At 36.9% G+C, this 13,370-nt stretch overlaps 1 protein-coding gene across 1 annotated transcript in view; it reads left to right on the forward strand.

Annotated features, from left to right (window-relative positions):
- The window catches only part of SCN7A (sodium voltage-gated channel alpha subunit 7), a 60,955-nt gene that overhangs the window by 10,629 nt on the left and 36,956 nt on the right, over nucleotides 1–13,370 (forward strand). The window contains exons 7-10 of the mRNA XM_068968455.1: nucleotides 3,118–3,324; nucleotides 3,728–3,797; nucleotides 6,544–6,685; nucleotides 10,480–10,683. Coding sequence (XP_068824556.1) covers nucleotides 3,118–3,324; nucleotides 3,728–3,797; nucleotides 6,544–6,685; nucleotides 10,480–10,683 — 623 coding nt within the window. The remainder of the gene's footprint in view (nucleotides 1–3,117; nucleotides 3,325–3,727; nucleotides 3,798–6,543; nucleotides 6,686–10,479; nucleotides 10,684–13,370) is intronic.

A 13,370-nucleotide genomic window follows, 5' to 3' on the forward strand; every position in this document is an offset into this window, starting at 1 on the left:
TATTTAAGAATTTCCATTCCTAAAGACAATTTCAACAAAACAATGTGAAAATTTTTTTCAGTACAAAATATACACAGGACTCATGACAGTGACCAAATGAAAAATACACAGCGTAAAGACACATATTTCAAAAGATTTTTATGGTAATCACGGCAATAATATCAAATTAAAATATCCCATCTTTCTTCTAATAAATTGGCAGTGATATTTTTTAAAATGTCCTACCTTTAGTAAAGGCATTACTATATATTTATAGTCTTGGTTTATGCATTGGTTCAAAATTTCTTTAAAAAATTTGAACATATGAATTAATACTTAAATATCTCATATACCATGACACAGAAATTCCATTTTTAATGTAATACTTTTAAAAGACTTGCATATAGTAAAACAATTCACAGTATAATTCCAAGTAGCAAAAATAGCTGTAAATATGTATTTCAGGATGATAGCAATTAAAATTATATATTTATTCTAGGTATCACATTTCTTTAATCACAGGAGTAACTTTCAGTCAGTTCAGTCACTCAGTCATGTCTGACTCTTTGTGATCAATGGACTGTAGTATGCCAGGCTTCACTGTCCATGACCTACTCCCAGAGCTTGTTCAAACTCCTGTCCATCGCTTCCATGATGCCATCTAACCATCTCATCCTCTACCGTCCCTTTCTCCTCCTGCTTTCAGTCTTTCCCAGCATCAGGGTCCTTTCCAATGAGTCCGTTCTTTGCATCACATGTCCAAAGTATTTCAGCTTCAACTTCAGCATCAGTCCTTCCAGTGAATATTCAGGGCTGATTTTCTTTAGGATTGACTGGTTTGATCTCCTTGGAATTCAAGGGACTCTCAAGAGTCTTCTCCAACACCACAGTTCAAGAGCATCAATTCTTCAGCACTCAGCCTTCTTTATGGTCCAACTCTCACATCTATACATAACTACAGGAAAAACCATAGCTTTGACTAGACAAACCTTTGTGGGCTAATAATGTCTCTGCTTCTTGATATGTTGTCTAGGTTGCTCATAGCTTTTCTTCCAAGGAGCAAGCATCTTTTCATTTCATAGCTGCAGTCAGCATCTGCAGTGATTTTGGAGCCCCCCAAAATAAAGTCTGTCACTGTTTCCATTGTTTCCTCTTCTATTTGCTATGAAGTGATGGGACTGGATGCCATGACCTTAGTTTTTTGAGTGCTGAATTTTAAGCCAGTTTTTTTCACTCTCCTCTTTCACTTTTATCAAGAGACTCTTTAGTTTATTTTCACTTTCTGCTGTAAAGGTGCTATCTGCCGCATATCAGAGGTTATTGATATTTCTCTCAACAATCTTGATTCCAGCTTGTGCTTCATCCAGCCCAGCATTTTGCATGATGTACTCTGCATATAAGTTAAATAAGCAGGGTGACACTATTCGGCCTTAACCTACTCCTTTCCCAATTTGGAACCAGTCTGTTAGCTGACTGTATAGTCTCCATATTTGGCCGTGAAGAATATAATCAATCTGATTTCGGTGTTGACCATCTCGTGATGTCCATGTGTAGAGTCGTCTCTTGCGTTGTTGGAAGAGGGTGTTTGCTATGATCAGTGTGTTCTCTTGGCAAAACTCTGTTAGCCTTTGCCTTTCTTCATTTTGTACTCCAAGGTCAAACTTGCCTGTTACTCCAGACATCTCTTGACTTCCTACTTTTGCTTCCCAGTCCCCTACGATGAGAAGGACATCTGTTTTTAGTGATAGTTCTAGATGGTCTTCTAGGTCATCACAGAACCATTCAACTTCAGCTTCTTCAACTTTAGCGGTTGTGGAATAGACTTGGATTACCGTGATAGTGAATGGTTTGCCTTGGAAACAAATACAGATCATTCTGTTGTTTTTGAGATTGCACCGAAGTATTTTAAAGTTAGTTTTATTTGAGGACACTCTTTTCTAATAACTTTTCTATTAAACTCAAGAAATCTAATCATCTGAGGATGTCATTTTTTTAAAAATAGATTTTCAATTCTCACAATGATGTATGAAATAAGTATATTTATACTCTCAAAAATAATTAAAGAAAAACATTAAACTGTTGGTAACTTGCTCAACATCATGGAGCTGGTATATTTTCATCCATTATTGGAGGAAAGAAGAGTTAAGGTAGTTTCATCTATGAAGTGTAATTATGGGGTGTTTGCTATTTTTTCTTGCTTTCTATATTTTCAGAATTGAGCATGTATTATTTAATAGTTAGAAAAATGAGCGTCCATAAATAAAACTAACATTGAAGTTGAATTCTTAATTAACAAGTACTCTGGTATAAATACAGTGATATATAATCACAGTTGTATGTTATTCCATTTCTATTCATAAAATTTTTTCATGTTTTATTTAATGAGCTTCAAAGATTGAGTTCATCAAAAGATAATAAAAACGTATCAGTTCAGTTCAGTTCAGTCGCTCAGTCGTGTCCGATTCTTTGCGACCCCATGAATTGCAGCACGCCAGACCTCCCTGTCCATCACCAACTCCCGGAGTTCACTCAAACTCACACCCATCGAGTTGGTGATGCCATCCAGCCATCTCATCCTCTGTCATCCCCTTCTCCTCCTGCCCTCAATCCCTCCCAGCATCAGAGTCTTTTCCAATGAGTCAACTCTTCACTAGAGGTGGCCAAAGTACTGGAGTTTCAGCTTTAGCATCATTCCTTCCAAAGAACACCCAGGACTGATCTCCTTTAGAATGTATAGAATACTGCATTTCAAACTACTTCTTTTTTTAACAACATTTGCAACTGATGTTGATTTATAACTCAATGCCTTTACCTGTGCTTATAAATAATGGTAATTAGTATGAAAAATAGTAACCAAGAGAGGAGGCCTGTTCTTTTTGTATTACAAAGAAACAAACAAGTAAAAGTACTAAAGTATCTCTGAATTATTGCCAGATGTAATAAATTAGCAATAATACATAAATCTCAAAGTTTAGCATGTTATTTGTTTTATTTATCCGATCTAGGTAATGATAAATGAAATTATAAAACACAAAGCTATTGATTTCAATGGCATCTGCATTCGCCATGGGAGAAGTTTGCTAATGCTGCTTTACTAAGGTATTTTATTTTACCAAAAATAAACCTTTCTCTTCTCAGGAATGAAGTCTTTTGTAGCGATACTCATCCATTGTTTGAAGAAACTCACTGTGGTCATTATCCTAACTGTCTTTTTTCTGAGTGTATTTTCTCTAATTGGGATGGGGCTCTTCATGGGCAATCTGAAGCATAAATGTTTGCGATGGCCCCAAGAAAATGAAACTGACATGCTGAATAATAGAACTGGAAACCCATATTATATTCGAGGTAAGAATCCCTTGCCATCTATATCAAAAAGCATTCTTCACAGAAATGTTGCACCTTCAATTTCAGAACAAATTCAACTTCAGAACAATCTTCATGTAAATATTAACTATGCTCAGGTACTAATTTGGATCAGTTTCCTTTATCAGGATGATAAAGTTCCACGTCTTCAGACAGTTATGTCAGGGAAACCTAAGTTTGGAATTGTTAAAACTCACAAATTTTATCATTTCAAAAATAAATAAATATGACCAAAGCTTTATAGATTGAGAGAAAATGGTAGGCTACAAACTCCTTCCTTCTTACTGTAGAGAAGGATGTCCATCTGAACAGATGTAATTGGGTTTTAGATATGCTGTTCACTCAAAATTAAATACAAAATATCATGTCTTTCCTATTTTTCTAGAAACAGAAAACTTTTATTATTTGGAAGGAGAAAGATATGCTCTTCTTTGTGGCAACAGATCAGATGCTAGGTAAGTGGTATTAATGTTTTCTTCTATCAGGTCTGTATTGTAATGGAGAGTGGAGTTTGGCTCTTCACTGCTCAAAAGCCAATAAGAGGCCATTTAGTGAAAGGAAAGTTTGCTTTATTTTAGACACTAGCAACCAAGGGGAGGGTAGACTCTTGTTCAAAGCCTGACTCTCCATCTGCCCTGACAATCAAGGGGCAAGAGGGAGGGAGCTACATGCAGAAATAGCAAGTCAGCTCTGACAGTCATCTTGAAATTGGTCATCCGTGGTCTGACCAGCATCATGTTGATTGTTTTAAGTATGATTAATCTTCAGATCCAGGGTTGCTTGGTTTCAATTTCCTTGAGACCAATTCTTAGAATTATGGCAGCTTATGGGAACCTGGTGGCTTAGTGGTAAAGAATCCACCTGGCAGTGCAGGAGATGCTGGCTTGATCCCTGGGTCACGAAGATCCTCTGAAGGAGGAAATGGCAACCCTCCAGTATTGTGAACAGAGGAGCCTAGTGGGCTACATGGAGTCTTAAAAGAGTCAGAAACGACTTAGTGACTAAACAACAATAGGACTTAAAATAATTCTTCAGTGAGATGACAAAACTCTCAAGTCTTCAGTTCAGTTCAGTTCAGTCGCTCAGTCACGTCTGACTCTGCGACCCCATGCACTGCAGCACGCTAGGCTTCCCGGTCTATCACCAACTTCTGGAGCTTGTTCAAACTCATGTTCATTGAGTCAGTGATGCCATTCAACCATCTCATCCTCTGTTGTCCCCTTTTCTCCTTGCCTTCAATCTTTCCCAGCATCAGGGTCTTTTCTAATGAGTAGTTCTTCACATCAGGTGGCCAAAGTATTGGAGTTTCAGCTTCAGCATGAGTCCTGCCAATGAATATTCAGGACTGATTTCTTTTAGGATGAACTGGTTGGATCTCCTGGCAGTCCAAGGGACTCTCAAGAGTCTTCTCCAACACCACAGTTCAAAAGCATCAATTCTCTGGTGCTCAGCTTTCTTTATAGTCCCACTCTCACATCCATGCACGACTATTGGAAAATCTTATTTTCTTATAATTCAGATGAAGAGATAAAGTTGAAATAGAGTGCTTCTCAGCAGTACAATGGCTCAATTCCTTGTGTTGCTTTCCTCAGCTGGAATGACTTGGCACCCATCTGAAACTCAGTTCTTAGAGGTTCTGAGCTTGAGATAGAGAAAAAGCACAGAGGGCAGGAGAATGAGTTATGTAGTTTAGTTGTAGTGAAGTGATTTAGGGGGCTTCCCAGAGGCTTCCCTTGTGGCTGGGATAATAAGAGTATACCTGACACTCTTTCAGGAGACCTGGGTTCGATCCCTGGAGGAGGGCATGGCAATACACTCCACTATTCTTGCCCAAAGAATCCCATGGACAGAGAAGTCTGGTAGGCTACATTTGATGGGGTCGCATAGAGTCAGACACGACTGAGTGACTAACACACATACAAACGCACACACACACACACACAGAGGGGGCTTCTCAGGTGGCACTGGTAGTAAAGAACTCGCCTGCCAATTAGAACTTGGTTCAATCCTTGGGTCAGGAAGATCCCCTGGAGTAGGAAATGGCAACTTGCTCCAGTATTCTTGCCGGGAGAATCCCATGGAGAAAGGAGCCTGGCAGGCTATAGTCCATACGGTCACAAATAGTCAGACATGACTGATGTGACAGCGTATACAAGGTGATTTAGACATTTTATTGCTCATTCAACCTTTTTACCCCTTTACTGCTGGGCTCCCATTCTATTTTCAAGTCCAGACTGTGAATCCATCTCATTGTATCTGCACCATCCCACTCGAGCTAAATCTTTCTGTGGACATTCCAAACTAGATTTTACGTGACATGCATGCTCAAGATACCAAGTCATGGATAGTCACAATCACAATGATATAGTATATCCAGGCCAGAAGAGAATGTCAGTGTTTCACCTGCAGCCATTATACTTTGCCATATGATAAAGTATCCCAAAAGTTAGTGTTTTAAGACAAGAACAAAAATTCATCTGTTCAGATTCTTATAGGTCAGCAATTTAGCAAGCCTCAACACACAGGTACTTTTTAAACCTCTATTTGTATCCCATTTGTTAGCCATTAGCATATATGTAAAGCAAGTCACATGGCCAAAGCTCCAATAATGTGGGAGGGAACTACAGAGAGGTGATGAGGGAGGAAGCATGATTTATTGGGCCACTACTTTCATAATGGACCACAAGAACCAAACCCCAGTAGGTAAAATTATGAAGACTCCATGAAAGGAAATGAAATAAATATTTAATCTGATCTTTCTACCAAAGTGCCGTTACTGTTTATAAATTATTGATGAACAATGTTTTCTCACTCTTTAAATAATGGTATCTAAGGTTTTGAGGTGAGATCATTTAAAAATTAAACTCTCAACTACTGCAGTTTTATTTTTATCAATGTCATTTTCCACCAGTTATACTTTCGCTTTGATTTTGGGTCGTAAAGAAATCTTTAACAAAGACTTGGCAAAAACCATTTGTGAGGCCCTGTTGTCTTTTAGTTTAATTAATGCTCTTCACTAATATCAGCTGAAAATCTAACTCATATGCAACATTTTTTCACTGGGAATTGTTTGGGAGAAAACCACGCCCCGTGAAAGAGGGAGCCCTTTATTATTCATGGGTAGATATTCTGTATTTGTGATTTAACCTTGATCTAAAAGTCACCTGAGTAAGCAGCTTTTCTTTTCTTTATCTTAATTAGTCAGTGTCCTGAAGGATATGTGTGTGTAAAAGCTGGTGTAAATCCTGATGATGGCTACACAAATTTTGACAGCTTTGGCTGGGCCTTATTAGCTCTATTTCGGTTAATGACTCAGGATTACCCTGAAGCACTTTATCATCAGGTAAGAACACAGGATCTGCACTGCACGTAAGGATGATGCCATGCTCCTCCTTTCTAAAATAATGATCAAATGTAATGTACTTTATTAAATTTTTGTGTGGAGAAGAATTTGAGGCCAGAAGAAAATAGAATTATTCAATGTCAAACTGTATGTAAACACTGAGCCCACGTCAGTGTTCTTTTATGCATTGGTATCTTATTGAATCTTTGAAACAGTCCTACAAGGTCAGGGTATAAATATGTGCATATGCTTTTACATGAAGACCCTAAGATCAAAGCAGGCAGATAACTTCCCCAAAGTTAAAACACACGTATCCACCAGAGATCACTGTACTACTCTGTGGTCTTATATATTTGATATTAACTAGAGAGCATTTCTAGGTGCTAATTCTTCAGACAAAAAATCTGAACCTATGATATTACCATCTGTTAAGAAATTGTTGGGACTTCCCTGGTGGTCCAGTGGCTAGACTCTGAGCTCCCAATTCAGGGGGAGTGAATTTGATCCCTGGTCAAGGAACCCCGTGTACTGCAACTAAGAATTCACATGCTGAAACTAAAGATTATTCATGCTTACAATGTACTATTTCTTTTTAATTCTTCTATTTTTTCTCATCCTCTTTTAATAGTCAGTCATGCTCCAGTTATAGTAACAGAAAGCTTTAAATAAAAATTCTGGGCCTCCTTTCATAATTGATAATTTGTATGCCATAGTTTCTCAGAAGGATATAATATATACTCATTAAAAATGTAGATTCAGCTTTTCTTTTAAGAAAAGAAAAGTGGAATATGCAGTGTTTTTTAGCAGCATAGTTAATATCAAAATATATTAGATAAAATAATTACTTTAAATTCCAAAAGTATGTGCAGTTGAAGAATACTCTTTTTAAACACACATGTACTGTACTTTTTATGATTGATTTGATAAATTATGTTGCATATGTGCACGTGTGTGTTTATAGGCCATTAATAATGATAAGAATAATATAATAGATTTTAGCACAAAGATTCATAATATATTATTAAATGAAAATCAAGTAAACCAAACATGCTTGTAGGAAAATTATATTTCTAGTAGAAGTACTTAAAATATTACAAGTGATTGCTTTCTTTATGCAAACTATATTTCTCTAATTTTGAAAGAGTAGTATATTGTTATTTGTCAAACTTTTTGACAAGTATCATCCCTCCTCCACAACACTAGGCACTTCTTATTTCTGAAATAATCTTACCATGCTATCCTCCAGTGATTTCCCAATGTCTATAGGATGAAGTTCAGTGTCCAAATGCATGGTCCATAGCGCCCTTTAAGATGTAGTCTCTGCATTCATATTTGCTTGTTCAGCATTTCTGCCCACTAGGAGATAAATGACCTAAAAAGTATTTTGTTTTATTTTAATTTTTGTGTTCTCAGTATCTAACATATAACATATAATAATGCTTAATAAAATTTTAATAAACAAAAAATTTAAGTGAATATTTATGAATTGTTTACTTTATATATAATAGCGAATGTCTTGCTTTTTATTTACAGCTTTCAAAGTGTATAAGTTAATTTACTTGTTAGCAGTGGTTTAAAAGAAATCCCATCATACACCAGGGAAATGAGACATCAGTCTGGGAGTGCCCTGATTCTGGAGTCTTTCAAGACATTATTGCACTCTAGGATTTTATTGACTAGTATAGATAAGGTTTGCTTTGATTTGGACTGAAGTTTTTACTCAGCACTGCTCGATTGAACCGACTATGACTATGTACATTCAACAGTTATTCCCAAAGAGTACAGCTTGTGTTTTAGAGAATATCATTCCCCATTCATTAAACAAGCATTATTTAATCCAAGTACGCTGATGTAGCATTGGTACAGAAATGAACAAAACAGGTTGTCAGTCCTCATGGAGTGGAGTTATATTCAACCATAGTTCACATTTATCACATACTTGCCATGAGCTAAGATCTTCTCATACATTGTTTCATTTGATTTTCATAAAAATATATGGTAAACAGGCTATAATAAGCCCCTGTTCTCTGCTAAAATACAATAAAACTTGAATTTGCACACTTTTTCATTCTAATAAGATTGTATGCTTTTATTCTCCATCAGCTTCATTTAGTGGAAAGAGAAAAAATTTTGGATTCAGGCATTTCCCCACAGCTGTGAGATCTTTATCTAATTTCATCTCCTTTTTACATGGTAAATACAATGTAAATGTTTTACATAGAATTAAGGAAATAATAAACATAAAGTATTTATTAATGTATATATCCTACAATACTCATGATATCTAATACTGACTTCAGAATGTATTGTTGATAACAGCTATTTAGTGGGGAAAATATTTAACCAAATCTTAAATAGCTTACTCACTTGGATAATAGAGTTTATTAAAAATACTGTTAAAGGAAAACATACTATAGATTAATAAGAAATTATTTCTGATTAAATGTTAGAACTTCCTGTTAATTTGTAAACATTCTTAACTCATATCAACACAATATTTTCTGTAAGGAATACTTGTCTATTGATTCAAATGAATGGTTAAAAATGAAAACTATTCCCATATCCATATGTTTTCCTGATATTTGTTCATCTACTTGTAATCAGTGAGGATAGATCAGTGGACTATATTTTGGGTTTGTAATATCTACTCATAAATTTTTAAATTTTTCGATATATCTTAGGTAATTATTTTGAAATAAAAGCCAGTTGATGCTCACTTTAGAAATCTACTACTTTGTATTTTTCTATCCATAAATGGGGTTTCCCAGGTGGCACTAGTAGTAAAGAACCTGCCTGCCAATGCAGGAGACATAAGACATGCAGGTTCGATCCCTGGCTTGGGAAGATCCCCTGGAGGAGGACGTGGCAACCCACTCCAGTATTCTTGTCTGGAGAATCCCTAGGACAGAGCAACCTGGCAGGATACAGTTCATAGGGTCACAGAGTCAGACACGACTGAAGCAACTTAGCACACATGTGCTGTGCTTGGTGTCTCAAGTCTTGTCCAACCCTTTGTGACCCCGCGGACTGTAGCCTGCCAGATTCCTCTGTCCATGAGGATTTTCCAGGCAAGAATACTGGAGTGGGTTGCCATGCCCTCCTCCAGGGGATCTTCCCAAGCCAGGGATTGAACCCATACCTCCCGCATTGCAGGCAGATTCTTTACTGTCTCAGCCACCAGGGAAGCATGCATGCACATCCATAAATGACTTAATATATGTGAATTATATGATTTTCTTGTGTGATTTGTTTAGAGGTTCTTCATGAAAGCAAGTATCCTGACAGATAATCAAATATTCCTATTCCTCCTCTCGTTGAACAGACATGATTTTGTACTTTGTTTTGATGTTTCCCTAAAGTAATGATCCAAGGAAAATAATATCCAGACATTCATTCTTTGACTTTATTACACTTCATATATTTAAAGATTCCATTGCAAAGAAAACAGTCATTCATATTTGGACTATCCAGCTTTCTTTATTGAAAGATGAGTTTCCTTTCATTATGTTTGATCTGTTAATGAAGACAAAAACATCAAATGCTCACCCTGAATTAAATTACTAAATTCTTCCCTGGTTTTGTACCATTATTTTGTATCTTACATATATGTCTAAAGTTAAAGAGCTTTTCACTTATTTCTCCAGGTAAAGCCAGTACTTTAACTGTCTTGTAACTGCATTCCACTTGTAACTAAATTCTAACAAAATTTCTTTTTTTTTTTTTTCATTTTAAAATCAGAGATCACAGTAAGACAAATAACGTCTCCTCTCTGTCTTTTTTCCACCTCTCCTTAGATCCTTTATGCTTCTGGGAAGGTCTACATGATATTTTTTGTGGTGATAAGTTTTTGGTTTGCCTTTTATATGGCAAGTTTGTTCTTAGGCTTACTTGCTATATCCTATGAAGAAGAAAAGCAGACAGCTGCTGAAAAAGCTACGGTTGATCAGGAATTTCAGAAGTCTTTACCAGAACTTCAAGAAGAAAAAATAACAGCAGAGGTATGGATTTTTTTAATGCTCTTTTAGAGTCAGAATGTATCTTCTGAAGTCTTGGAGCATATGTGTTCTAATAGATGTTCAATATCTATGTATGGTACATGATAAGGTCATAAGTGATTTTAGTAAAAGAGCTCACTTTTACTACATAATATTCTTTTCTGAGTGTGGTATGGTAAGAGTGACCATTTTTTGGTCATTTAATATATACAATATTCTTGTTCCAAAATGCATATTATTACTGCTAATAAACTATGGAGATATATATATAATATATATATTATATATATAATAAACTATGGGTATATATATATATATATATATTTGAACTTCTCGTAATGCAGTACACTTTTTTTTTCTCACAATGCAGGCATAGTTTATTAATTTAAACTTACTTCATACAGCACATTAGAATTGACTTTGGAAATTTTCAGTGTTCAATTCAAAAGTGATAGCACCTTCCACAATTTAGAAGCTAGAAAGTACTAAAACTTAGATCAAAGTATAGTAGTGAAGTTGTAAAAAGAGAAAAAAAAATGACTTTCTGGCTCTTTCAAGAGGAAATGCACTGTCCATCCTGGCATAAGAAGTTATTTTATCTGTGCAGTAATTAAGTTCATGATAAGTAAAACAATACAGTTTTACTCTAATTTTCAATTACCCCGGTGTTCTGTTTGAATGTACTTTTAGATGTTTAGCTTCATAGCAAAAGATCTGGTCTATGAATCTAAAAATATTGGCAGAAGTAATATTAAAGTTATAGAAAATTTTCTTTAAAAAAAAATCTAAATTCTGCTGTAAGTATGCAAAATGGGAGAATAGGCCCCCAGAAAGCAACCAGAAGCAGCTTTCCTATATTCTACAGGACCTGGCTGTCTCACACATCTTCCTAGGTTTACCTCCGCCACCTAGTATCCCTCCCCTGAGCCGTCCGGGTGTGTGGTGGGCAGGGGCCAGAGCAGCCTGAGGGGGTGGCACTCATGCCTCTTCTGAGGTGTTGCTCCCTTCCCTGGTGTTGTGAGGTGCCCCACTGCCTCAGAGTTTGTCCTTTGGAAGGTGCTCGGCCCAGAGTGGTCACAAGCAAGTCCAGTGCTCCCACACATTGACCTGGTTGCAGGGCCCTCACTTGTGGGAAGGGAGCCATGCCTTGCCTTCTCTTCCATCCCTCTGGGTTTGTTACTATTTTCACTCTTGACACTTGCAAATGAAGATTGTCTTCCTGGGAAGAAGTATTTGAACTACATTTTCTAGTAGATGTAAAAAGGACAGATTGAGGGAGCAAAGGATGGAAAAGAACTGTATCTTGCTTATCTCTCATATAGAAAAGATTAAAAAAAATTTGTGGAAGAGGGCCATGATTCACTCTGGCATGTGTGATATGACTGGCTAAGAAGTTCATTAATCCCAAAGGCCTCTGCTGGACCAAAAGGGGAAAATGATAACTGTCTATTAACTAGCTATTTCATTAAGTTGTGATCAGTGAAGAAACTCAAGAAAAGTCATTCCACTAAAAAGCAGGGCCTGAATGACATAACGTAGAATCATACCAAATGACAAGCTATTGATAGATACATATATCTATGAGGTCAGTGCATCCCCCTGAAAGAAGAAGCAATTGTAGATGGTATGAAGAAAGCATGTATATTAATCAAAAGAAGCTATAAATTAAAAAAAAAAAAGAAGCTATTGAGTATAGCCATTATATCACTCATGGAAGTCACAGATAAATTACAAAGCTTTTGGTCTCTAGAAATGAGTCTGAGATCCTACAGATTGAATGATTGTAGTCCGAATGATATGTGGAATGTATAATTTGTTTTGAAGTGGCATTTCAAATGACAAGAGCTACACACAGGTATATATTGTCACCCTGCTTATTTAAATTATATGCAAAGTACATCATGAGATAGGCTGGACTGGAAGAAACACAAGCTGGAATCAAGATTGCCGAGAGAAATATCAATAACCTCAGGTATGCAGATGACACCACCCTTATGGCAGAAAGTGAAGAGGAACTAAAAAGCCTCTAATGAAAGTGAAAGAGGAGAGTGAAAAAGTTGGCTTAAAGCTCAGCATTCAGAAAACGAAGATCATGGCATCCGGTCCCATCACTTCATGGGAAATAGATGGGGAAACAGTGGAAACAGTGTCAGACTCTATTTTTTTGAGCTCCAAAATCACTGTAGATGTGACTGCAGCCATGAAATTAAAAGACGCTTACTCCTTGGAAGAAAAGTTATGACCAACCTAGATAGCATATTCAAAAGCAGAGACATTACTTTGCCAACCAAGGTCCGTCTAGTCAAGGCTATGGTTTTTCCTGTGGTCATGTATGGATGTGAGAGTTGGACTGTGAAGAAGGCTGAGTGCCGAAGAATTGATGCTTTTGAACTGTGGTGTTGGAGAAGACTCTTGAGAGTCCCTTGGACTGCAAGGAGATCCAACCAGTCCATTCTGAAGGAGATCAACCCTGGGATTTCTTTGGAAGGAATGATGTTAAAGCTGAAACTCTAGTACTTCGGCCACCTCATGCAAAGAGTTGACTCATTGGAAAAGACTCTGATGTTGGGAGGGATTGGGGGCAGGAGGAGAAGGGGACGACAGAGGATGAGATGGCTGGATGGCATCACTGACTCGATGGACGTGAGTCTGAGTGAACTCCGGAAGTTGGTGATGGACAGGGAGACCTG

This window comes from Capricornis sumatraensis, chromosome 3 (genome assembly GCF_032405125.1).
Source record: "Capricornis sumatraensis isolate serow.1 chromosome 3, serow.2, whole genome shotgun sequence".
NCBI classification, from domain to species: domain Eukaryota; kingdom Metazoa; phylum Chordata; class Mammalia; order Artiodactyla; family Bovidae; genus Capricornis; species Capricornis sumatraensis.